The sequence below is a fragment of the Dipodomys merriami genome, unplaced genomic scaffold (genome assembly GCF_024711535.1).
Source record: "Dipodomys merriami isolate MVZ:Mamm:240054 unplaced genomic scaffold, mDipMer1.0.p SCAF_15, whole genome shotgun sequence".
Classification (NCBI taxonomy): Eukaryota; Metazoa; Chordata; class Mammalia; order Rodentia; family Heteromyidae; genus Dipodomys; species Dipodomys merriami.
In genome coordinates this window covers 13,429,836-13,453,917 of record NW_027202826.1, presented here as the reverse complement: position 1 = coordinate 13,453,917, position 24,082 = coordinate 13,429,836, and the positions used below count along the sequence as shown (strand labels likewise).

General features: G+C 34.7%; 1 protein-coding gene across 3 annotated transcripts in view; it reads right to left on the bottom strand.

Annotated features, from left to right (window-relative positions):
* Ccser1 (coiled-coil serine rich protein 1) overlaps nt 1-24,082 on the bottom strand; it is a 706,759-nt gene that overhangs the window by 295,348 nt on the left and 387,329 nt on the right. The window contains exon 10 of one of the 3 annotated variants that reach the window (XM_070022283.1): nt 21,026-21,104. The exons of 1 other annotated variant lie outside the window; for it this stretch is intronic. In XM_070022283.1, the coding sequence (XP_069878384.1) occupies nt 21,042-21,104 (63 nt within the window). In that variant the 3' untranslated portion in view covers nt 21,026-21,041. Of the gene's footprint in view, nt 1-21,025; nt 21,105-22,260; nt 22,466-24,082 lie in introns of those variants that run through there. One more of the 3 variants, XM_070022284.1, reaches the window with a different exon arrangement.

Genomic DNA, 24,082 nt, shown 5'->3' with positions numbered 1-24,082 from the left:
AAGGGCTTTCATCATTTTTTTTATTTTTGTATTTTTGTTTTCTTTTGTCTTGTTTTGGCTCCAGGGTCTCACACCTCAGGAACCTATTATGGAAGGCTTATTAAAGAAGATCTTTCTTTACACTGTTCTGCCTTTTAGTTTTCGAGTAATAAAACCTCTTTTTCTCCTTAGTGGGAACACCTGTTATTTGAATTTTACCTTTTTCCTGAGAGCAGTTTGTTTATTTCAGGCACTTCAGTTCATTGTGGGTAGTAATGTATCACATTTTTTTTTCACCAGTTTTTTTTTTGTCTTGTTGTTGTGATTGTGGTATTACTATTTACTTGATAAAAGGTATAAAAAGGAAATGCCAGTAGTTCCCTTTCCTTCTCCATTGAATCTAATCCAATACATTTCTTATTCTAGCTGCAGGTTTAGGACTTAGAGATAAAAACTCTCAATTATAATGTCAGTTATAACTGGGAGCTAATAGGGATATAATCTTGTTAATTTATGCTCATTGCTAGGAACTGCAGGTCTACTTGTTCCCTTGCGCCCCCTCTCCTCTCCCCTGTACAATCCTTATGTTGAAGTTTCAGCCATAATGTAAAGTTCTTAAAGATGAGATCTTAGGGAGGATGAAGACAAAAAGAGTAAACGAGAATTCACTGTTTCTGCCCTGTGAGGAGGCAATGGTGACCTGGAAAGGAACCCTCATGTAAGACAGATTTTGCTGTTTTCTTGGTTTCTCACCCTCTAGATCTGTTGAGAAGTAATTACATGTTATTTAACTCAGTTGGTTTGTGGTATTTTGTAGCAGACTACATTGACTCATCTACTTTAAGGAATGTTTGAGTTTAGATGTACTGTTGAAGTTTCTAGGAAGAACCCACAATTATGCTAACAAGAAGGGTAAAAACAACAGAAGCCTGGGCTCAACTCCAGTTACTTTTGGTCATCGTGTAGAAACTAGGAGGAAATTATAATACTTCTCTAGCTGTAGTTAATAGATACATGTACTGTCATTCTTTATCATCTTAGGAAACTTGGGTTTTACAGCACATAATAAAGAGTATTTTTAATTATATATCAATTTGTCTTTACTAGTGTTTCTAATTTTTCATTTCATCACTCACTTGACTATAAGTTGCATGTGGAAAAGCATTTTTTCTACTTTGCTTATAATTATAGGTTCAGTGTTAAGAATAACATTATATTGTAGCTTTGTCATTGTAGTTTTGATCATGCCTTATACAAAAAAGAACCATATAACAGTTCATAGCTTAACACAATGACAGTATCTTTTATCTCAGCCTACTCAGTCTTTGTAAATTTACAATGGAAGATTACTCCTCAACATCACTTAATCACACAGACTAAATCACACAGACTAAAGGACATTTTTTGCCATATCCTCGATTATCACTTCAGAAATAATAGACTCCCATTCATATTTTGTTGGCTGAAGAAAGTAACACAGCAAAGGAGAATCTTCTCAACTGTCCTTGTATACAGCCTTATTTACGATCAGAAGTACTTAGCTCAAGTTTGATAAATATTTTCAGAATGAACAACCAAATGAGCAGGTAGAACACATTAGAAGATCCCTTTCTAATTATCTATCTAGATATATGGATAAAGATGCTATGTCGCTGGGCTCTGGTGGCTGAGGCCTGTAATCCTAGCTACTCAGGAGGCTGAGATCTGTGGATCACGGTCCAAAGCCAGCCCAGGCAGGAAACTCTGTGAGACTTTTATCTCCAATAAACCACCAGAAAACTGGAAGTGGTGCTGTGGCTCAAACGGTAGAGCACTCGCCTTGAGCTGAAGACCACATGGACAGCGCCCAGGTCCAGAGTTCAAGCCCCTGACCCCACAAAAAAAAAAAAAAAAGATGCTATGTCAATATATAAATGGTTTTTTTTTTCAGGATTATACTGTCCATCTTAATCTCTATCAGTGTCTTCAATGAGCAATATATGGTGATATATTTGCATCAGCCATAGAAGAACAATGATGAATATCTATCCAATTACTTAAAAACTTACCCTAAAAATTCCCCCAAATAAATAACTATACACTAAAACTCAACATACCTTACTTTTAAAAAGAACAATGCATTCAGATTTAAAACATGATTTCTCTTTTGCTAAAATATTGAACAATATGTAATTACCTAAATCCATGTTATAATTTGCTCCTTTCAAGCTACTCTGCTGTGTTATCATTAATGCTAATAAATTGCCTTCAGTGACTAGTAGAATTTTTCATTATCCACAAATGAATATTAAAATAGCCCTATACTAAAAATATGCACACCCTGGTATCACTGTATAAAGAAATCTAATTCTGTTGTGCCTGTAACACTAGCTGGAAGGTGAAAGGTAAGACCCTAAGATATATCTTGTCTTTTGACATTAATTAACATTCTGTCATCTGCAATGAGCATTACTCTATGAAGTATTGCTTGCTTAAATATTACATATCTCAAAAGTCTATTACACTTTCTTAGATGTAATGTGGTTCTAATCAGTTAAAAATTAGTTATGTGAGCCACTGAGATACAGTCTGAGAAGCAAGCTTAGAGAGCATATAAATATTCAGTATTTAACTATTCTTTTATTTTACTGTCAAATTAAATTTAGATTAAATACATTCCTATTAAAATTAAGCTAATGCATCCAAAATGATATCCTTTTATTGCTATGTTTAAACAGTATATTAAATACAGAAGAAATAAGTTCATATTCAGTTTTGGCTGGTTTAGCAAAGTTATCATTTCAGTTTTGTAACAAAGGAGAAATCAATAGTTCCATTCTGTGTTTCTCATATTTATTTAGATCTTACTAATTTTTATCTTTGATCAGAATCAAAAATACTTTACACTGTCATCATAATTGAAAATAGTGAATGTTACTGAATGCTCAATGATATAGAAAGTCCTGAGCATGTTCTTGGCTCCAGTGCTAACCAATTGTGTTCCTGTAGACGATTACTGTGAACCTCAAATTTCCAGCCTATTCTCACATGAGAAAATTATTTCGCAAAGTGTTATGAGAATTGGGTGATAATTCTCACTAACAGCAAAAGAGTGTTCAGTCTACAAAGACATCAAATAATGCATTCTTCACCTGAAATAAGACTACTGAGCATTGTAAGTAATCAATATTCATTGACTTTATTTATTTATTTATTTTTGTTTATGTCATAAGGTAATGAAAAAAGGATCAAGCCAAATTAATAAATATCAGGAATCAGTTGACAACTATTATGTCAGTTAAATGGACTGTTCAGTACAAATCTATATTAGGTTGACACAGTCTTATGCATAACATATTCTAGCCTTTTATAATTGCAATATTCTACCAATGATATATCATGATTGCAGAATGATTTTTATATTCACAGATAACAGTATCTCACAACTTAAAGGGCTATTTTCAAGTCAAATTTGTCTAACACATTAATGATCTCTAACACATTATAATGATCTCTAATTCGATGTTGTCAGTACATAAGAACTAGATCTTATATTAAATATTCAAATATTCATTTGAAAAAGTTTTACTTCCTTTGATATTTTCCATTTTCTACAGTCTCTTAATATAGCTAATGTAGTTTGTGTAACTAAAATTTCTCTTATACCATATAGAATACTGAAATACATGTCACATGATGTAAGGGTTGACTTCAGGATGACATACTTGTTAGTATGCCATGTTACACATCAGTAGGAAAAAGAGGAAAGCTAAATGGTCTATATTTGAATTAAGGTGAAATAATCCTTGTTTGTTTGTTTGTTTTGGTTGGTCATGGGGCCTGAACACTGGGCCCAGGTGCTGTCCCTCAGCTCTTCAGCTCAAGACTAGCGCTCTACCACTTGATCCGCAATGCCACTTCCAGCTTTTTCTGCTTATGTGGTGCTGAGGAATCGAACCCAGGGCCTCATGCATGCAAGGCAAGCACTCTACCAGTGAGCCACCTTCCCAGTCCAAGGTGAACTATTTAACAAGTGCTAGACACAGAAAGAAAATAAATATAACCATCTGGAAAGTGAACTCTAGGTGAGGAGAAAATAATGAACAATGATTTGAACCTATGAAGTCTATGAATATAACCAAAACAATAGGACAAAATGGCACCCAGGAGCATGTCTCATTGGGAAATCTCAAATTCTCCAATGATGCATGAAAAGTGTGCAATGATTCTATCTCCTATCAAAACACAGGTAGTAGGAACTGTGTTAGGACTGCGGTGGATGGCACAGAGATCTAAGTGCAAAATATAGTTTGTAGAGCAGGATACATGGTCATTTTAACGTCTGAAATCAGAGATAGATGCCTATCTATCCCTTCACCTATATATTCCTTCTTTTCCTCACCAAGAGAATACAGGCATCACCAGTGCCTGCCTTATGGTGTTTTTAAAGCATTTTGAACAGTGCCGAACATAAATTCATAGGCACACTTACACCCAGCCCAAATTCTAAGAATTAATTAAGGATAGGAACGTAGTTTACAATACATGTAACACACAGAGCTGAGTGCCTGGATCCCAAGCACAGTGGTTCCAGTAAGAGTTCAAGGGAGTGGGGAGGGGAGAGTAGCATTCGTTTATAGAAAGAAGATGAGGAAGGAAGGACTATATTAGCAATTTACCTGCACAGTGGCTGAGAAAGGTACAGGTCAGACCTCTCTACCCTCCCCTTCAGTCTGCCCATGTGCCTTCAACCTCAGAGACGAAATAGAGAAGCAGGGAGAAGTCATTGCTGAGCCTTGGGAGGAACAAAATTAGAGACAATGAACGAAGACTGCAAAATGGTAGGCCCAGGGAAGGGATGAAGAGCCTTTACTATGGAGAAAGAAGTGAAAGCATAAGAGGGGTTCACTTGTCTTTGTAGTTTCTGCAGTGATTACAAGATCTCTTTCAGTGATTTCTAATTTTCATCCCTGTATTCTTGACCCGTGCATCCCAATGTTTTACATACAAAGCTAAATGAAAAATTTTGGAAAAGAACCAAGGATGAATGAAAAACATATGAATAGACTTGCACTGTCAAATACAGTTTCAGGTATCTTTCCATTTTAATGCCCAACATTAAATGTCTAATTATTTCATAAGGAAAGCTATTGCCTTATCTTTGAGGGATGGGATTTTGGCTGTTATTGTTGAGCTGTTGTGGCTGAGCACATTCAGAGACAAACACAAGCAAATTGAAGTAAAATCATCTGGATTGGGTTATTTGCCTGAATCAGACCCAAGCAATGAAAATGAGATTCTGGGTACAAAGTGTCTTTATTAAATGGCAAAGTTAAAATCAAGAGCTCAGCAAGAAAGAAATATTCTATGATTTAAGGTGACAAATGGATTGATGCAGTTATGCAAACCAGACAGACTACTATCAGAGAAAAATACACAAACAAGCAAGAAGAGAGAATACCCAGAACTTCAACAGGATTAGGAGTTTTCTTCCTTATTCTGGTATTATGAAGTTCAACTAATGGGATCTAATTGATCTTTGGTATTTTACCTAATCCTACTTGACTTACTACAGCGTCTATCAAATACTAGATTTTAAGTTAAAGAAAAAAAAAGTAATTCAGGCTTGCCACTTAATAATGTGGTGAACTGTGGAAAATACATTTCCTTGTCTATCTATAAAATTTACATAGTAATTATTATGTGTAGTTAGAGAAATGGGTTCTAACTTCTGTCTGGCATAGAGTAGTTGTTGTAGAAATAGAACCTAGAAATAGATACCTAGGAAATAAACAGGTAGATAGATAGATAGATAGATAGATAGATAGATAGATAGATAGATAGATAGATAGATAGATAGATATAAATATACATATAAATATTTCCAGCAGTGTTATATCTCTTGTGCAATATTCACCCCAAGAAGGGTTTATTGTGCCATCTAGGAACTGGTATATTAAGAATACGTGGGCAATAAATAAACATAGCTGTAACAGTTTGAATTAGTATTCACTAAAGTCTCAAGTATTTCCTCCTTCCAGTCGATACAGAGCAGCAGGCCTGCCCAGTATACAGTGAGTTTTACTGGTGACACTTGCCTCTGCCAAGGGCATATCGACACTGCCAATAGACACTGGAGAACCTTAGGAGATGTGATCCAGCTGGGGGCTAACCTCCAGTCTGCAATCCAACCCCGTACACTACAATCAAACTTAACACAGACATAGCCAATCTCCTGCGCAAATAACAGGTCTTACTGTATTGTCATTGCAGTTGAGGGAATTTTGCCATGCAGCACTAATCTAATAGAAAGATGAATAAGTCATCTGGTGAAGAGAATAATGAGTGTTCACACTGGGGCAGCTGCAAGGCTTTCAGGATCTCTCCGAGAACTCACCATGGATCTGCTTGAGAACATCGGCCTTGGCCATTTGGTTTGAAAGTGTGCATTTTTTTATGAGGTGAATTCTTACGTAGATAGGTAAGAGCAAAGAACTAACTCAAGACCAAAACAAGGTTCTAAAAATCTAACAGTTTGTATTATTCAGCCATAATTTTAGGGAGCCGTTTTAAGACCTCATATTGTAGAAAGACAACATATATTTTAGAAATAGGCAAAAAGACTACTAGATTACAGCCTTACATATCATGTTTTAATAAAAAGGGTTTTTTTTGTGTTCTTTTTTTACAATCCTATTGGAGCCGATGAAAATTTGCAGATTTTTATCATGGAGATGCATATAACTTCTCTCTAGTGAGCAGATAACCTCAGAAATTTTTTATTTTAATACTTTACATTGCTTAAAAACATCTAGGTCCTCAAATGAACTTTACACCAGTTTTACATTTTACAGAGAGCTTAATTATTGTGTTGTGTAAAATCTCTGCAATTCACTTTAAATTTCTAGGGGAATGTCTTTAACTTTTTGAAAATCATTGTCTAATCATTTATACACTGGCTGGTTGAGGGAAGGATAAGACCTTTCTTAATCATGTTAGACTACTAGAACAGAATGCTGAACACTACATATGTGAACTGCTGTTTATTTCTCACAGTTCTGGAAACCAAAAGAACAAGATCAGTGTCTGGAGATGGCTTCATTTAGTGAAGAATTGAAGCCAGCCTTTGTGAGACACATGAGTCATGAATCTCATAGTTGAAGGCTCCTTCTTCTCACCTCATCCAATTGGTCATTACTTACTCAAGACCTACTTGCTCATTACCATCACATTAGGGACAGTGTGACAACGTAAGGGTTTTCAGGGGTGGAGGACATAACTACTTAAGAATCCTGTGTCTCTAAGTTTGACACACAGCCTGTGTCAAACTGACTGACAGAAGTTCATCCGGTACTAGTCCACAACATACAACTTTTCTCAGTGTGGTATTCCAAACAAAAGGCATAAAACAGTCACTGGTAACTTGAGACAGAGCCAGCAAATGGCTGTTGAAAGATCTTATCCAGGAAGAAGGGAGAAAGAGTTCATGGGTTGAAGTTAGTAGTCACAATATTTTAAATGACAAGAGCTATTACAGCTCCTTGAAGAATTTATACCAAAAAAGGGGGGAGGTCAGGAAAGCCAAGAGCTTGCTTTAAAATCTGCTCTGGTTTGAATGAGTGACCACCGAAGGCTTTGACACCAAGGTCTCTTTACAGGAACGGTGGAATTTTTAGGACATCGGGCCTGGTAGTAGATAATATGGGCATATTCTAGATTGTGGAGTCAGCCCCTTCTCAGTTTTGTTTCCTGACTTCTGATATAAGTAGTTTGCCAATCAGCAACCCCACCAGAAGCCTAAAGCCATCAGCCCACCAGATCTTGGACTGGAGACTCCAAACTGTTAATGAAACAAAGCTTTTCTCTTTGTATATTACTTATCTCAGTTCTTTTCTTACAGTAATGGAAACCTGGCAATACAAAAATCCTATCACAAGATGTTGGTATGATATAGACCAAGTAATTTTTTTTTTGATTGGTTATGGGGCCTGAACTCGGGGCCAGGGCGCTGTCCCTGAGCTCTTCAGCTCAAGGCTAGTGCTCTACCACTTGAGCCACAGTGCCACTTCCAGCTTTTTTCTGCTTATGGGGAGCTGAGGAATAGAACCTAGGGCCGCATACATGCAAGGCAAGCACTCTACCACTGAGCTACCTTCCCAGCCCCACGACTAAGTGATTTTAATGTGTAATGCTTTGCTTGTGACCATTTGTTTGTTAATATCATTTTTTATTAAAAGGATTATTTCTACTTAAGAGAGTGTCTGTGAGTTTTAAACAATAAATAAAACTTGATGGGTACCACAAACAGAATTTCAACACATCTTCAATGAGGTTTACAACAACGTTTCTTAATTAGGTGTTTAGAGTTTTCCCAGTCAAATGGAAAGCTCTTCCCAGGCATTCATGTACCTACCAAAATAAAAGATACCGTTCTCTATTTTTAACAATTTTTATCAAGCTCCACAAACATATAAATTTAAATTAAAATATGATTTTAAGGAGCCAAGAAAGAGGGCCTATCATTTGGCAAATCAAAATGCTGGGTGTTACTTACATCTATGAGTGGGCACAGACAAGGCTTTCCACTGGGAGACATTGCCAGCCTAAAATCTAAGCCTATCTCTTCAGTCATATATTCCAATGACCCTTCTAGCATTCTCAGCTATTTTGTCCATTCCCTAGGCTCTCTCCATGTTTTTCTGCTACAGTGATTTCAGGTGATATAATCTCCTCTGGCTCCTTCCTGCTCTGTCCGTGTAGAAGGCTGCTTTTCTCTCTTTAGATTTTCCTCAATTAGAAACATCAGATGGAGTTCCATCTGCCCAGGAAATGCTTTCATAAAGCAATTCCAAGCACTTGTTTTTCCTTTTTTAGACCTTATTCTTTAATATTATTGTTATTATTATTACTACTACTACTATGATTATTATATAGTTGTACAAAGGGGTTACAATGCCGTAAGTCAGATTTTGAGTATAATGCTTTTTGGTCAATGTCACCCTTTCCTTCGTTCTCCATTTTCCCCCTATGTTCCTACCCCCAAGTTACATAGTTCACTTTTTACACAGAGTTTATTCAACATAATGACTTACCCTTCCTCCCTCAATTCATGTGCCCTTTTATACTTTCCCCAACTTCATCTATTGTGTGTATGATGTCCTCCTCATGCTTTGCTTACATTCAACATCACTCTAGGAAACCAAACCTTTGCAAACCTTTGAGTGACTTGGTAAACGGGTGAAAGATAAAGAGTAAATTATTGGTGATCCCTGGCCCAAATATTCTTTTTCAATCACTTGGGACAGGTCCAAGTGGTCTCCATAGCTGCTTGTACCACTGCTACTGTACTTTGTACACAATGCTTAACTTCATTATGAGAAAAATCTCAAACAAGGTTTTATATCCCACTTTTTCAGCAAGAGGATATAAAGGCTTTGGAAGTTAGACGTTAAACAAATTGCCCTGGATCATAATTAGTGGGTCTACTTTAAACCGAATTCTGATCCCAAATCTTCTGTAATACTGTTTAATTGACAATACAGAAGATCATTATGTTTGAGATGTAAACAAACTTCAAAAGCACTTGGAAATAACATTGAGCACTTTAAATTCTATTCATCTGCTTGTTTGAAATAAATATTTACAGATCATTCATGACCTAGGACTATGTGTACTAGAACCAGGGACTATTCTCAGTGCTGCTTTTCTGGTAGGAAGAGAAGTACTATGGCTCCTAGTTAGGAGAGACATACCTTAAATATGCTGTGGCACTTTTACTGGAATGTACTAGAGAAGTATCTTCTCATCACATTAATTTTGTCCTTTTATTCCAATACTCTATTAAATGTTATTATCTAATATTGTTATTCTCTATTCAAATATTATTATACCCCAAAGTGAAATGGGTGGGAAACATTATGAAAGTGCATTCACTACTGGGGCTTTGATTTTACATGACTTGTTGTAGGATGTTTATAGTTGTTGGGTTAATTTCCTCTAGGTAAGTTGCTGTATTCTCTGAATTATTATTTGCCTACTGTAGTTTCTTAGGACGGATTTCCCAGAACTCATGTAAGGATAAAACCAGTGCAAGTGGGTTACACTGGAAATGAGCTATCAGTCTTATATATGCAGCTGTCTTCCTGGGACCAACTACTTTTCTAAGTGCAGGATACAATGAAAAATTTCAATTAAGGTACCTACCTTCTTTGACATTATATTCAAATGAAACAGAGAATAAATACATACAATATGGATCCATTGGAGTGTGACAGGTATTAAGGAGATATTTTTAAAAAGGAGAGAAACCTAATGTGAAATGTGTATGTTTGAAATCTTATTTATGTCATGGAAAACTCAAAAAGAAGAATGAGGGATCTGAAGGTGTCTGGTGATGAAATGAATCCAGGCAGAGGAACTGAAAGCCCAGGACTCGGCCTGTGTACATATATAAGACACCGAATCACTGTGAAAGTGGCTTGAAGGGATCAGAGGTCATGGAAGTGAATGAGGGTCAGGGCCGGTGCATCAAACTACACCAAAATGCTCCCACAATTCACTTGGAAGTCACTATAAAGTGTTGAGCAGCAGTTTTGGAGCTGATCTGTGACAAATAGAGGAGGGTAAATGTGAGGTGGGGACGGAGAAAAATCAGATACATTATTGTTGTCAAGGATACAAAATCTTTAACTCTGTGTGTCATCAGAATTATTCCTCACTACTTGAAAAGTTTACTGCAGTTCATAAAGCCTATGCAGTGATTTATAGAAAAATTCCTGTATCCATATTTAAAGTGGGATTTGCATAATCTCAACATAAACATATTCACAGTTAACATATTGGTGTACTTGTATAAAATATTTGTGACTTCTATTTGTTTTTCTCCATTCTAGGTTTGTCTCTCTTCTCTGTCTTTCCCTCTCTCTGTGTCGCCCTCTCTTTCTTTATTTAAAACATGCCTTCAGAGGAGTGCTTATTATTATTACTATTACTTCCATCATTGTGAACAGGTTGTTTAACCCACACCAACAATTTTATCACAGAGCAATCTTCATTATTTTAATAAATTGACTACTTGCTCTATCTATATAAGAACACAAATTAAACTATCATGGTCAAATAATGTTTTCAAATTATGCTGAGAAACACAAATTAAACTATCATGGTTAAATAATGTTTTCAAATTATGCTAGTATATATAACCTGTATCACTAAGATAATTATTAAATGTATTCAAATACAGGAAAAGACTCCTATGCTTTGCTGGCAAATACTTTCATTCAATCCTACTACAGAGATTGAAAGCACTTTGTATGAAATAAACATGAAAAATAACTTGGATAATTTAACCTATTTCATCAGCTACTTAGTGTGAGAACTATGCAAAGAATTTCTTGTCCTTATTGTGACATACTAATATACCATCTCTCATAAGATAAATGTCCAGTGAAATATTGAGTAAACTGCAATTTAAATGTAAATAAACCTGAAAAAATTGAATTATAAAATTGGCTAATTTATTGTGAAAATTCAATGCAAATAAAAATGTTAACTACTAAAGTATTCTTCTTTTCATTAAATATGGCTCCAAGAGAAAATAAATACAAAAGGTTTATTACTAGTTCTTTAGAATCTTTTCACTGAAACATGCAGAGCATTTTCTTCAGGAGCAAAGCACAAAATACGTTTTACATACTGACATAATAAATAAGAGAATAATCAATTTTGAGAGACATTACAAAGGGTAAATGCAAATTTAAGAACCACTTCTTGCAAGCTCTTTGGAAAACTCTACTGACCTTCAAATTTTCCTCTAACTGTTCAACAGCTTGTTACTGGCACAAAAATCAACCAGAAGACCAATAGAACAGACTAGAAGTCCCAGAAATAAACCTTTATACCTATATAATATTTGACGAGTGATACAAAAATAGATGTTGTTAAAAGAAAAGACAGCTTTTTAAACAAATGGTGTCAGAAAGCAGGACATTCAGATGCAGAAGACTGAGTCTGAATCCCATGATCTTTAATAACATCATTTAAAAGTAGATCAAAGTCCTCAATGTAAAATAGAGCATTTGGAAACTACTACAGGAAGGAAGAGAGGAATCACTAGCATTTATTGGCATAGGGATGAACTTTCTGATAGAATTCCAGGGGTATAGCTAGTAGAGGATTGACAGATGGGACTGCATCGCTAAAATAGTTTCTGCCCAGAGAAGGACATAGTTACTAAGCCCAAATTAGAACCGATTGCATGGGAGAAGGTATTTGCCAGCTACATGGCTGAGAGAATATACTCAATCAAGAAACTCAATCGTCCAGAGAATCAATAACCTCATTAATAAATGAGCACAGGAGTTAAGAAAACACTTCTCACCATGAAAAATACACCAATAAACACATGAAGAAATTATCAACTTCTCTAGCCATAAAGGAAATGCAAACCAAAACAACACTGAGCTTCCATTTCAGTTGGTAAGATTGGCCATCGTCAACAATATGAACAAGAACTAACACTGGTGGGAATGCAGGAAAAGGATTGTTGAAGGGAGTGTAAACTAATGGGATCCCTATAGAAAGAAGTTTTGAGATTCCTCAAAAAAATATAGAATTACCCTGTGATCCAGCGATAGACCTTAAAAATGATGTGAAATTATATGTCAGGCTCAGAGAGACAGAGGGAACATGTATTCACTCATCTGTGGAAGTCAGCTCTAAATGAGAAACACATGTAAAACCCACATGTAAGGCCCTAGGCTTATCTAAAACAAATTGACTAAAGTAAGGAATATGCAGGGAAGGAATGCAATGGTGTAACTCCCTTGATAGATTAACATACAGTTTATCAAATGATACCAGGAATCTGGAATATGTGTTATCAGGAAAGGGGAGTAGGATAAGGGAAGGGGCAGCAGACAAATGGAGAAAAAGTATAGGCAAAACCAGTTGTAATGTGCATTTGTATATGTCAAAATAAAACAGTGGAAGGAGGCAATGTGTGTGGATGGATGGACTTGAGAGAGAGAATAAAAGAAAGGATGTTGCTCAAGATAAAAATGGACATGTTGAATTGAAACCACTTTTCACTGCTTAAAGATAATAGAGAGGTGGTGAAAGAAAGAAGGAAGGAAGGAAGGAAGGAAGGAAGGAAGGAAGGAAGGAAGGAGGGAAGGAAGGAAGGAAGGAAGGAAGAAGGAAGGAAAGAAGGAAGGAAGGAAGGAAGGAAGGAAGGAAAGAAGGAAGGAAGGAAGGAAGGAAGGAAAGAGGGAAGGAGGGAAGGGAGGGAGGGAGGGAGAGAGGGAGACAGGGAGAGGGGGAATGGATATACCCCAAATCATTACTTATTTAGTGGAAATATTTATCAATTAAAATTAAGCATTTATCAAAATGGCTAATGTTAGAGAGGTTAAATGCAACTTTTCTGGGAGACCTCATAGAGTGTAATTAAAAACAAACGTAAGTACCATTTATGGCAATCACTTTTGACACCTCTACTAACCTTTACTTGTTTTCTCTATTGCTAGACTAAAAACTTGCGGATGACAATACAAGATGTTTCTAAAATAATCTTTTACTTTTCATTGGAAGGCTTTAAAGTAAAAACAATTCACTGAAAGCTATACAAAAAAATGAAATTATCCATTATAGACCCAACTACGCTGAGTTAAGACAGAATTCTCTTTGTACGTAAATACATTTTTCTGTACAAATACAGTCGTTGGACTGCAATCGTTAGGCTTATGATTTCTTATTGTAAAATGCTACAAAAGTGGCATGCCTTCAGCAAACATCACATTTCAAATTCTGACTTTGATTTTCCTGGGCTATGATACTTGGAACAAAACTCTCCCAGAAGGCTGGCAGCTGCAGAGCGCTAGCTCCCATTTGGCTCAGGGATCTGGGGGAAAATGGGCACTAGCAATCTGACCTGTGACACCCAGGGGGCACATCAAACACACATGTCACTTAGAGTATTTCACATGTGATGGTATGCCAGAATCTAACCTCCTCGTAAGCTGAGAAGCATCTACTTAAATGGAAATATAACCATATATCCATAATGGAAACAACATTTATCAGTTACTTCATTAAGTATAATTGCCTGTAACTACCATGTATCCTTGCACATACATGTACATTTTATATCCAAACATGTGTATATGTTTATTTGTGTGTATGTGTGTGTTGGGATATACAATACACACACACACACACACACACACACACACACACACACACACACACACACAGGCTCTTTACCAACAGCCTGAAGGGAACACAGACATGACTTTCAGCCTATCTTTTTGAATCAGATGTCTTCAGCTGTGTTAATGAAACATATTTTTTAAACAAAAGTGTCTATTTGATTAGTAGGTGATTATATTAAGATGTACCATGGAAATTTAATTTTGTTGTTTATTCAACTCACCTACAGCACAGGTAGTGACTACTAAAAGTACATGCCGGCCTCCATCAAGTTTCGCTAGTCTTGGGGAAGAAATAATTCAATTAAAAATAGTTAGGTTGTTGAAATATGTAAAGGCAATGTGATAAAATGAACTTCAAAAGTCATTTGTTCTGTACAGACATGAATCTACAAGACAACACAACAGCCAAACTGTTACCAGGATTGTACGTTGTCTTCATTAGACTTTTCCCTTCTTAAGCTAATGCTAACTGGAATTTTGGCAGGTGGTTTAGGTCAGAGAATCAACGCTGTGGTTCTTCCCACAGGTCTTTTGCGAGGAAATGCAACAAAACCATCAACCCCCTCCTTCATTGGTGTACGCACTTCTCTCCATCATTCCACCTCCCCATCTTTCACCTGTCGTTAATCACGGCTCTCCCACCCTTGATTTGAGGGGCAAAGTATGGGATGATGACAAATGGCTTCATCTCTGTCTGTTGACACAGGCACACCCAGTGCATATGGTGACAGCAGGGAAGTTTTTCATCCTTTCTCTACCCTCATATCTTCTTCCATATAATATGTAGAGCTAATGCCAGGACCAGCTGCTTAGAGCTGTTATATAGTAAATAAAGAGGTAAATGCATACTGTAGGGTTTCTAGTTATTGTTTGTAGCGTATGCACAGTACTGAAACAAGTGCTTGATAACAGCTATTAAATAAAGTCTGTTAAATGAACATACAACATAGACATGCATGGCAATTATTTTACTTTATTATGTTTGCTTCCTTGTATTTCTTATGTGTTGCACAAGACTAAAAATATGAATATAGATAGATACTTAAGTCCTAAAATGACAACAATCATCATTACATCTTACCCACTATTTATATTACCTAGAAATTACCTAGAAATGAATATATGTGAAAATTATGAAATTATTTCAAAGTTAACCTTTAAAGTGATTTTACATCATACAGAATTGTTTTATGCATGCTAAAGTTGAATGAATTATTTAATATTTGATAGAATTAAAATGATGGAGTTACGTGTTTAGGTAGCAGACTTGCTAACATATAAAGATATGTATGTGTTCTCATTTAAAAATTCAATACATTAAAACAGAAAAGAAAGCAGACCACACTACAGAACAACAAGTAGACTGTGATTCTTATGAGTATTCATATGTTATATTGGCATCTCTTGCCTTCTTTTGTGCAAATAATCCCACATTGTGCTGAACACATTACAGTCCCCAAAATATCTCATTGGATACATTTCCATCATGGTAAATGACATTATGGTTACATCTGTATACTGAAACACTGCAGTTAGTATGTATAATGTATATAGTGTTGTGGAGAATTAGAGTGTCAAGACCTTAAGACTGTATACAAAATAATACAAATCATATAAGTCATAAATTCTAGAAAAGTACTTTTAAGAAATAAATGACAACAAAGCTATCTTCTTTGTAATGCACAAAATTGTTATAAGTTTTTAAATCTATGCCTTAAAATTATACAGTGATTACTGCCAAACAATAAAAAATAATTTCATAATTGTGTTTATTTAAAATTTGGTTGAGAAGATTTGAAGTTATGATGGTAACACATAAGCACACAATATTTCTGTCATTCACACATTTTTGCCATTTGAAATAAATATTAAAAAGTATAAACACAACAAAACATTGAGAATAAAATACAACATACTTCTAACAGGTTAATTAAATTTCTCTTCCAACTTAACACCATTACTTTCTGTTTTCTGAACATGAATTTAGAAAGGATAAATCAAAAAAAGAACTGCAATTTCATATATATATTTGTGTGTATGTGTGTGTGTGTTTGAGCACATGTAATACACACACTGAAGATAATACACACACTCAGACGATAGTTTTAGTTCAATGATAGCCAATATATTGGTTATCAGTTAAATATTGATTATAATATAATATTTACTTACATATTTCATTTATAACCCCAATATTTCAATCAATTTCAATCAGTAAGAATTGACAAACTGGCAAACAGATTTTGGGGGGATATAAAAGTTTGGAGCAGATACAATGTGATTTCATTTTACAATCAACATACAAAACCAGGCTTGTGCAATGATATAGTTCACTTTACTTAAAAAATAAAATCCCCCCCCAAATCAATTTTCTTATTAAGTAAAAAGATGAAGTGAGAATTGGAGGTGATACGATGATTTCATCATAAAGAGTAAAAATGCAATATGTGAACTCAGAGATAAAATGAGAATTTTTGCCATTAAACTAGCAAGAAGAATAAAAGCCTATTACACCTATTTGTCACATTGTTGCAAACTGTCTTTTTTCTACACTAACAAAGTGTATTATTTGAGAACAAGAAAGTCATTTCTGTTCACACATTTTAGATATTACACTTGTCACTTAAAGGCTCTAGAGATGTTCACTAAAGAAAACTGTGCTGAATGTTGTAAAAATAAAAGTTAAAAGATGCTGAAGTAATTGTGTCTTAATGAATTACTCTGTCATGAAAGATAACCAGACTTAGACCAAATACTGTCACATAATTGTTTATTTTAAATTAGTTAGAATAGGCAAAAATAGGACTGTGGAAATATCAACAAATACTAGACAATTGAATAGATTAAGTAGAATCCAAGCTATTTTTAACTGAAATACTTGAAAATGGAAAGTATGGTTTAAAATTATATAGTTATATTATATATTTTTTAAAAAAAATTAAGAAAATTTCCTGCAAAAACTACTTAGTAAAAAGAGGCAGAAACTTACAGGCTAGAAGATGGAATTTTTTGAAAACCTAATATAGAATCAAAGTATTTTCATGTCAGTAGTGCAACACGTTTGCTAAATAACAGTGTTCCCATTTTAATTAAAGCCAGATTAATACATAGGAAAACATGCAATTGTAGGCACTGGTGGTGTTTTCTATTTGATTTTCACACTCTAGGTGCAAATTTAGTTTGTCCCTCCCTTGTTAACTGTAGCCATGCAGCTTGCTTTAACCAAGGAAGTACAAGTAGAAGAATTATGTGACATTTCTAGGTGGACATCTGAAACTCATTGTACAATCTGTTAGGCTGTACAAAGACTGTGATGGAACAAGGCAAAGATTACTCTCTCCCCATAAGTCTCAAGACTGAGCTAAGACAAAGGAGAGTTGCTTGTGCACCAGTAAAGTACATGGAGCACACCCCCAAATAAGCTTTTGATAGTCACTAATGCTTGAGGACAGCTATTTTGGCAGAATTACCTGGCCTATTCTGTCTCCTATGGAATCAGTTGATTGTGTCTGGGGAGCCAGGTTCGCAGTAGAGGGGGAAATCATGAGAATTCTGGGATGCCATTTGGATTCATATTCTAGCTCTGAGTCTACTTGTCTCTTCCTTCACCTTTCTGTGCCAGCCTGCCACTTGCCAGTGTGAAAACCAGGGTCTGACTGTATGGTAGAGCTGTGGTTCTTTTGATACCATGAGTCCACAGACAGGAAGGAAGCTCATGGCTGCTTGGAGCACATCAGCACCAAGTTAGTATTAACCATTGTTCTCTCCATCCAAGAGAATGACAGCAACTCATTTACTCATGCTTAACTATTAGCATGAGTAATACTCATAAGCATAAAAGTCTGAGGCAAAAAATGGTCAAATCAGAATGTTAATAGTTAGGATGATATTCATGTCATATCCCTGCTGCACAGAATAGTGGATTTACAGTAATATTAGCAGAGTAATTATGGACATTACTTATTTTTCTACCTTCCAGTTTGCTTGCTTGCTAAAGGGCATTGTGTAATGGCCTCTACTTGAGGAGCTTTCGTTATCATGAAAGTAGTTAAAGCATAGACATTTTTCAGAACAGTTCCAGATACCTAGTAATAATCAAACCTGTGAGCCATGACTGAACTGCCAAATAATTTAGAGGAGATAAATTCAGTTATTCCTGGAAAAGCCAGGAAACTTACTAAGGATGGGGAATACATTACTTTGCTTTTTATATAAAAAAGGGAAAAGAAATAATACCATAAAGGGCTGATGTAAACTAAAAGCATTCAGATTTGAATGTAGAAATAACACCAATTTGTAGAAAATAAAATAGCTAAATCAGGTTGCAAAGACTGACTTCAGTTTTCTGTATGTGCTTTGCCTTATTTGAATTATTCTTCTATACTTTGGGTTTATAATAACAAGAAGAAAATAAAATATGAGACTTTATTGCCAGGTGACAGTGGCTCACATCTGTAGTCCTAGCTACTCAGCAGGCTGAGATCTGAGGACCTCCATTCGAAATCAGCCCAGGCTTGAAAGTCCCTGAGACTCTTATCTCCAATTAACCACCAGAAAAACCCTTAAGTGAAAATTCTGAGACAGTACCTAGGCCCTGAGTTCAAGCCTCTTGAACAATCAAAAAGAGAGAGGGAGGAAGAGAAAGAGACACAGAGAGAAAGACAACTTATTACCTAAACCTGTATGTGAAATATTTAGTATAAGAGGAAGTTGATACTAAATAAAACACATAACTAGATATATAATATAAAAATGGAGCAAAAGTAAGAAAGGACACAATATATCCCAATTACCTGAAGAGATTATAACTCTAATACGAATAATTTTACACAAAGAGAAAATGGAAAATAAAATAAAATTTATGAGTTTCAATAGTTATATAAGGTTAAATAATTGCTCTTGTTTTTCTGTATTACATTATGATTTATTCTCTAAAATAAATAGAGTTTTATCCTTTTCCCCCCAATAAATCACTAATGGTTGAAAATTTGCTACAAGTGAAAAATAAAAGAAAACAAGTAGCTAAACATCAAGTAAATCAGTGTTTAATTTCTTGCTTCAAACTCTAAGGTATTCAAAAACTGGAGAGAAATAAAAAAATTAATGGCAGTAAACCATTACCATATACATTATTTCTCTAAAGTACAATTACAGAGAAGTGATAAATTGTGGGCATTAGCTTTAGCACTCTGTTATAATGCAATGTGAATTCTCAGAGTGAACACTAAAACTGAAGTAAGTAGAGAAGAAAGAATTAAAGCACTTGGTTTTCTTCAGGGAAAAGCAAAGCAAGGTATTCTCTAATTGTTTTGCTAATTCAAAAACTAGCTCTTCAAGCAAACAAACTAATAATATCCTTATGTGAAAATTTTAATGCTGTTTCATGGTTACGAACTGATCTGAGGAAATGATCTTCAAATCTATGGATGAGAGATAATAGATTCCCAGGAAAATGTCACACTGACAGGGCCAAAAATATTGATATTACCTAAAGGAGACCTCTTTACTGCGTGAGGGAATTCCATCAAACCAATCCTGGGAATAACTGTTACTCTGAACCAGACAGTGGACATCCAATGAAGAATAAAAGGTTTGATAGAGCTGTTCTCATGATCTTAGGCCTGACTCTATCTTACCTGAGAGTCTTAACAGAAACATTGAAAAAACTGCAACAAGGAATAGCCTAGAGAGTAAGAAAGATGTTTCTGAGGCCCTTTATTCCCCTTTGCACAGCCCGTCTTACTTTTCGCCATTATGCAATTTCAAATTCCAATAGATATCATTTGGAAGTCACAGAACATTCCACCACTTCTTAATTAGTGCCAAGGACAATGGTTCTTTTTGATGGAAGAGTTACATCAATTATTCTCATTTGAGTTTTGCAAGCATAGGACTCTTCAGCATTTTGCGATCAGGGAAACAAAATAAAATTATATATATTTTAAAATCTGGACACTGTTTCTTGGTCTCTTGTCAGAAAAGTCACAGGAACTTGAATGTAATGGGAATTCTTGTTTGGAAAATAACATTTGACCAAACTTTATCAACTGCAAAGGCATTTGCCACAAACAGGCAACCATGCTAATAAAAGAAAACACTTTCTTTCTTCAATAAATAATGTTGGTGCAAACAAACCTGCAATCCCTTGCTCTATGTGGGAATTAGCCTCAGCCTAGTTACATCGTGAATGTGGTACAATGGTAATAGTTACCACATATTTTTCTGGAAACAATAGTAACATTTTCATTAACATTTTCAGTACTTTTATCCACACTTTTACAAAATCAGATAAGTACTTAAAACACAATTATAATAATGACACAAATACATAATAATAATAAAATAAGATATATGTTAAATATTGTGAGAAAGACTAAAGATCGTTCATCTGGAAATTCAAATATTACTCTGAAGCATATTCAGTTATGTATGTTCAGTGTTAGATGTGGAGAGAGAGAGAGAGGAAGAGAGAGGAAAAGAGCTAGAGAAGGAAATGGTAATAAGGAGAAGGGAGGAAATAGTGGGAAGGGAAGAAGGAGGGGAAAGAGGAGGAGGGAGTATGGAGAGAAGGAGAGAGAGAGAGAGGGAGAGAAAGAGGGAGGAGGGAGGAGAGGAGGAAGAAAGAGGAACTTGTGATTCCAGCATATCACAATTAAACTAGTTTGCTGGTGTTTTTCCAAAAGTCAAAATGGAAATCCATCTTTGAGGTAGTTGGCTTGCTTTATCTGCATTGACTGTTTATGTTAACATTACTTTTGAGGAAAAACTATTTTTCTTGGTTTATTCCTTCCAATTGCTATAAACATTTGTATTTTGCAGCTTCTTCAAAATGTCTTTAGTTGAATTTTTACTTCTTCAAATAATCTTGACTGCTCAAACTGATGAATAATATTTATCCGGAAATGTTTTATTTAAGAGGATGGAGTCTTGTGGTATCTACATGCAAAGATTTTAAATACAAAACAAGACAATAAAAGGAAAAAAAGATAAAAATGAGGTAAGGCAAAGCAAAACTGGTTGTCTATATTGTTGGTAAAATCAACAATGGTACTTAACAATGCTTTTATGTAAATAAATATACTATTATTTTAATAACATGGATTATGCATAGCATCTAATTGTTCTATAAAAGTTAAAATTAAAATAATTTATTGAATTTCATTAAGTATTTCTGAAGGTTACTTCCATAATTTGTGATTATTTCATTGTCTACTTTAAAATAAAGAAACAGTAAAACTTGCTTTTTAGCAGGGTACTGAGAGTGGAGATATGACTCAAGTGGTAGAGCAATACTCTTGAATGAAAAGCCGAAGCAAGAGAGTAAGGCTCTGAATTCAAGACCCAGTAAGTACCAGAACAAAAACAACAACAAAACCCCACAAACCTTGCTTTCTTCTTGTTAGCTCTGTGGCTCCTCTATTGCCCTGCACCTGCCCACATCACTAAATTATTCTTTTGAGTTGTCTGTCTCTATCATTTATCCTTGTCATAAACTACAACTTTGGAAGTGACTTGTAGCCACCCCAGCGTTTGAAAATTAAACTGAGCTATAATAGAAAGGTAATAAACAGAAGACACACAGAAAATAGGGAGCAATGTCAAGTCCAGCATACAAGCCCCCTTTCATGACATATTCATAAACATTCTTCAATATGAGGTTCATTATCAATAAACATTTTTCAACTAGTAAGTAATATTGGGATTTTCTTTTTACATTCTGCAGCTTGAAAAAGATTTCAGTATTTATTTCATTTGGAAGCATACTGTTTTCATCTTTTGGTTCTCGTGCAACCGAAAAGAGATTGTGGACAACTTCTCCAGTTTCTAGAAACTGTCCAACTAAGATGGAAGAAATGATTATTCTCAAACTTACATAAAAATGACATGAAAAAAATGAAGACTACCACCAGAAAGACGAATGAAGTGAACAAAAAGGTTTGAACAAACAATACTTGCTGCCACGTGGAATATTACATTTTAGAATATTTGCATATAGAGATAAAATTTAAAGAAAAGTTTATTTTTAACACAATAAGAATAAATCAGATATATGCTAGTTGAATTTCTATCAATAATGTGTAATTGTTTATGAATGAAAAATGTATGGACATTTGGAATTAGAACTTTTTTATTACATATTCTGAGAAATTGTTCACATGTGGAATGATAGAATTTACTCAGTATTTAACATGTGATGGATCAGAGGTGCGTTTCTTAGGATCAAATAATGATTTGAACTAGCTTGAAATATATACTGGTTTAAATAAACCTTCAGTGCATGTAGGATTCCACAGGGCCTTGAAAAGAAGAAAAAAATGAATGACAAATTAATAAAATGAAATGAAAAGTAAAATGAAGATTTAAATGCTTAAACACTCAAAATACTCAGAAATAGAATGGTTCTATTTATGATTTCTCTAAGTCAAAATTGTTATTAATATTTATAAAGTATATTCATATCAGTAATGCTTACAGATTCTGTGTGTCTAGTCAAACATTCTAGATTCCTGAATATTTTAAAATAAAAGGAGATTAATTAGAAACTTTTATCACATCTTTGGTTTTATATATAGACCCACTAATATTGCTTTAATTTAACTCTGTAGGTTTTTTCTTCAGTGGAACATTGTAAGAAATCTAATAATAAATAAAGGTCACATAGCTTTTCTGAAACTTCTGAAACTCTCTTCTAAGCCATAGTCATTACCAAAGTCCTAAACACAGCAAAATCTATAGTAATGATTATTACAATCTTTAAATCAATAAACCTTGTTGCAACTCTAAGTGATAAGAAACATGGATGTCGCTAAAATCTGTAATTCTAACATTTCTATCTCCATTAAGGTTTATAATGAACATAGTATTTACTGTATAGAGGAAAGATGTGAAACCTCTATACTTGTGTGTCATTTTAGCTCAAAAAACACATGAGGGCTGCAAGGTAAGATCAATTAATGAGAACAAATGGTTCTACCTGACTACTTCACATAGCAATGATAACTTCAATAATTCTATCGACCACTTTGGAGATGGCACCAATTAGGAAAATCAGATATAAAATAAATCAATACTCTTGAGCTGTAAAGTGTAATACACTCAATATATTGTCACATTAGGAGAAAGCTAAATGTCTATTTAGGAGAAAGTTGAATGTCTATTTGTAATAATTATTTTTAAAGTGTGAAATATGTTTGTTTCCTCTGAGATTTCCAGGTGGTTTTATCTTGTATTGAGGAAACTCTGCAGAAGGAAATAAACACTGTTTACAACCATTCCTTCAAATTCACTCCAGCCACTATAGCTTTTTAAATAATGTACTTCAATATTGATATTATATTTCATTAAATCACAGGTATTTATGCTCTTTTAAAATGTGACAAAAGGGAAACGGAAAGAAAGAAGAAATGTACATTGCTACCAACCATTGATGATTACTTTAGTAATTTTGTGTGTATTTTTAGAGATGTAGTCTCACCCAAAGAAGTAGATAGACTACATTAAAATATATAGTACATTCTGGGACTTTTTGCACCACTGTTTTGGTTAGTCTGTCTGTTGTCTGTCTGTCTCTCTCCATGTGGCTCTCTCTCTGGGTAATGATCTCTGTGCTATAAGGTTTTCATTTCATCTAGCAGCAATTTCTATTCAAGCTTTCTCAAATGCCTCTCAAATACATGCCATTGCTTGAAGGCATAATCCAGGGTTTAGATTTGGAGGATGTCACTATGTCTCTTGAATTCAGAATAGCACATGATATATATCCAATGACCATTTGTGAATGGTCACTGTCTGCGATAATCAGTCATTTCTACTCTGAAGTAAAAGCACGCTTTCTATTATTTCCAAGAACGATATTCATTATGCCTGAAATGCTAAACCCATAATTTCATGATTTATAAACAACTCAGTGGTCC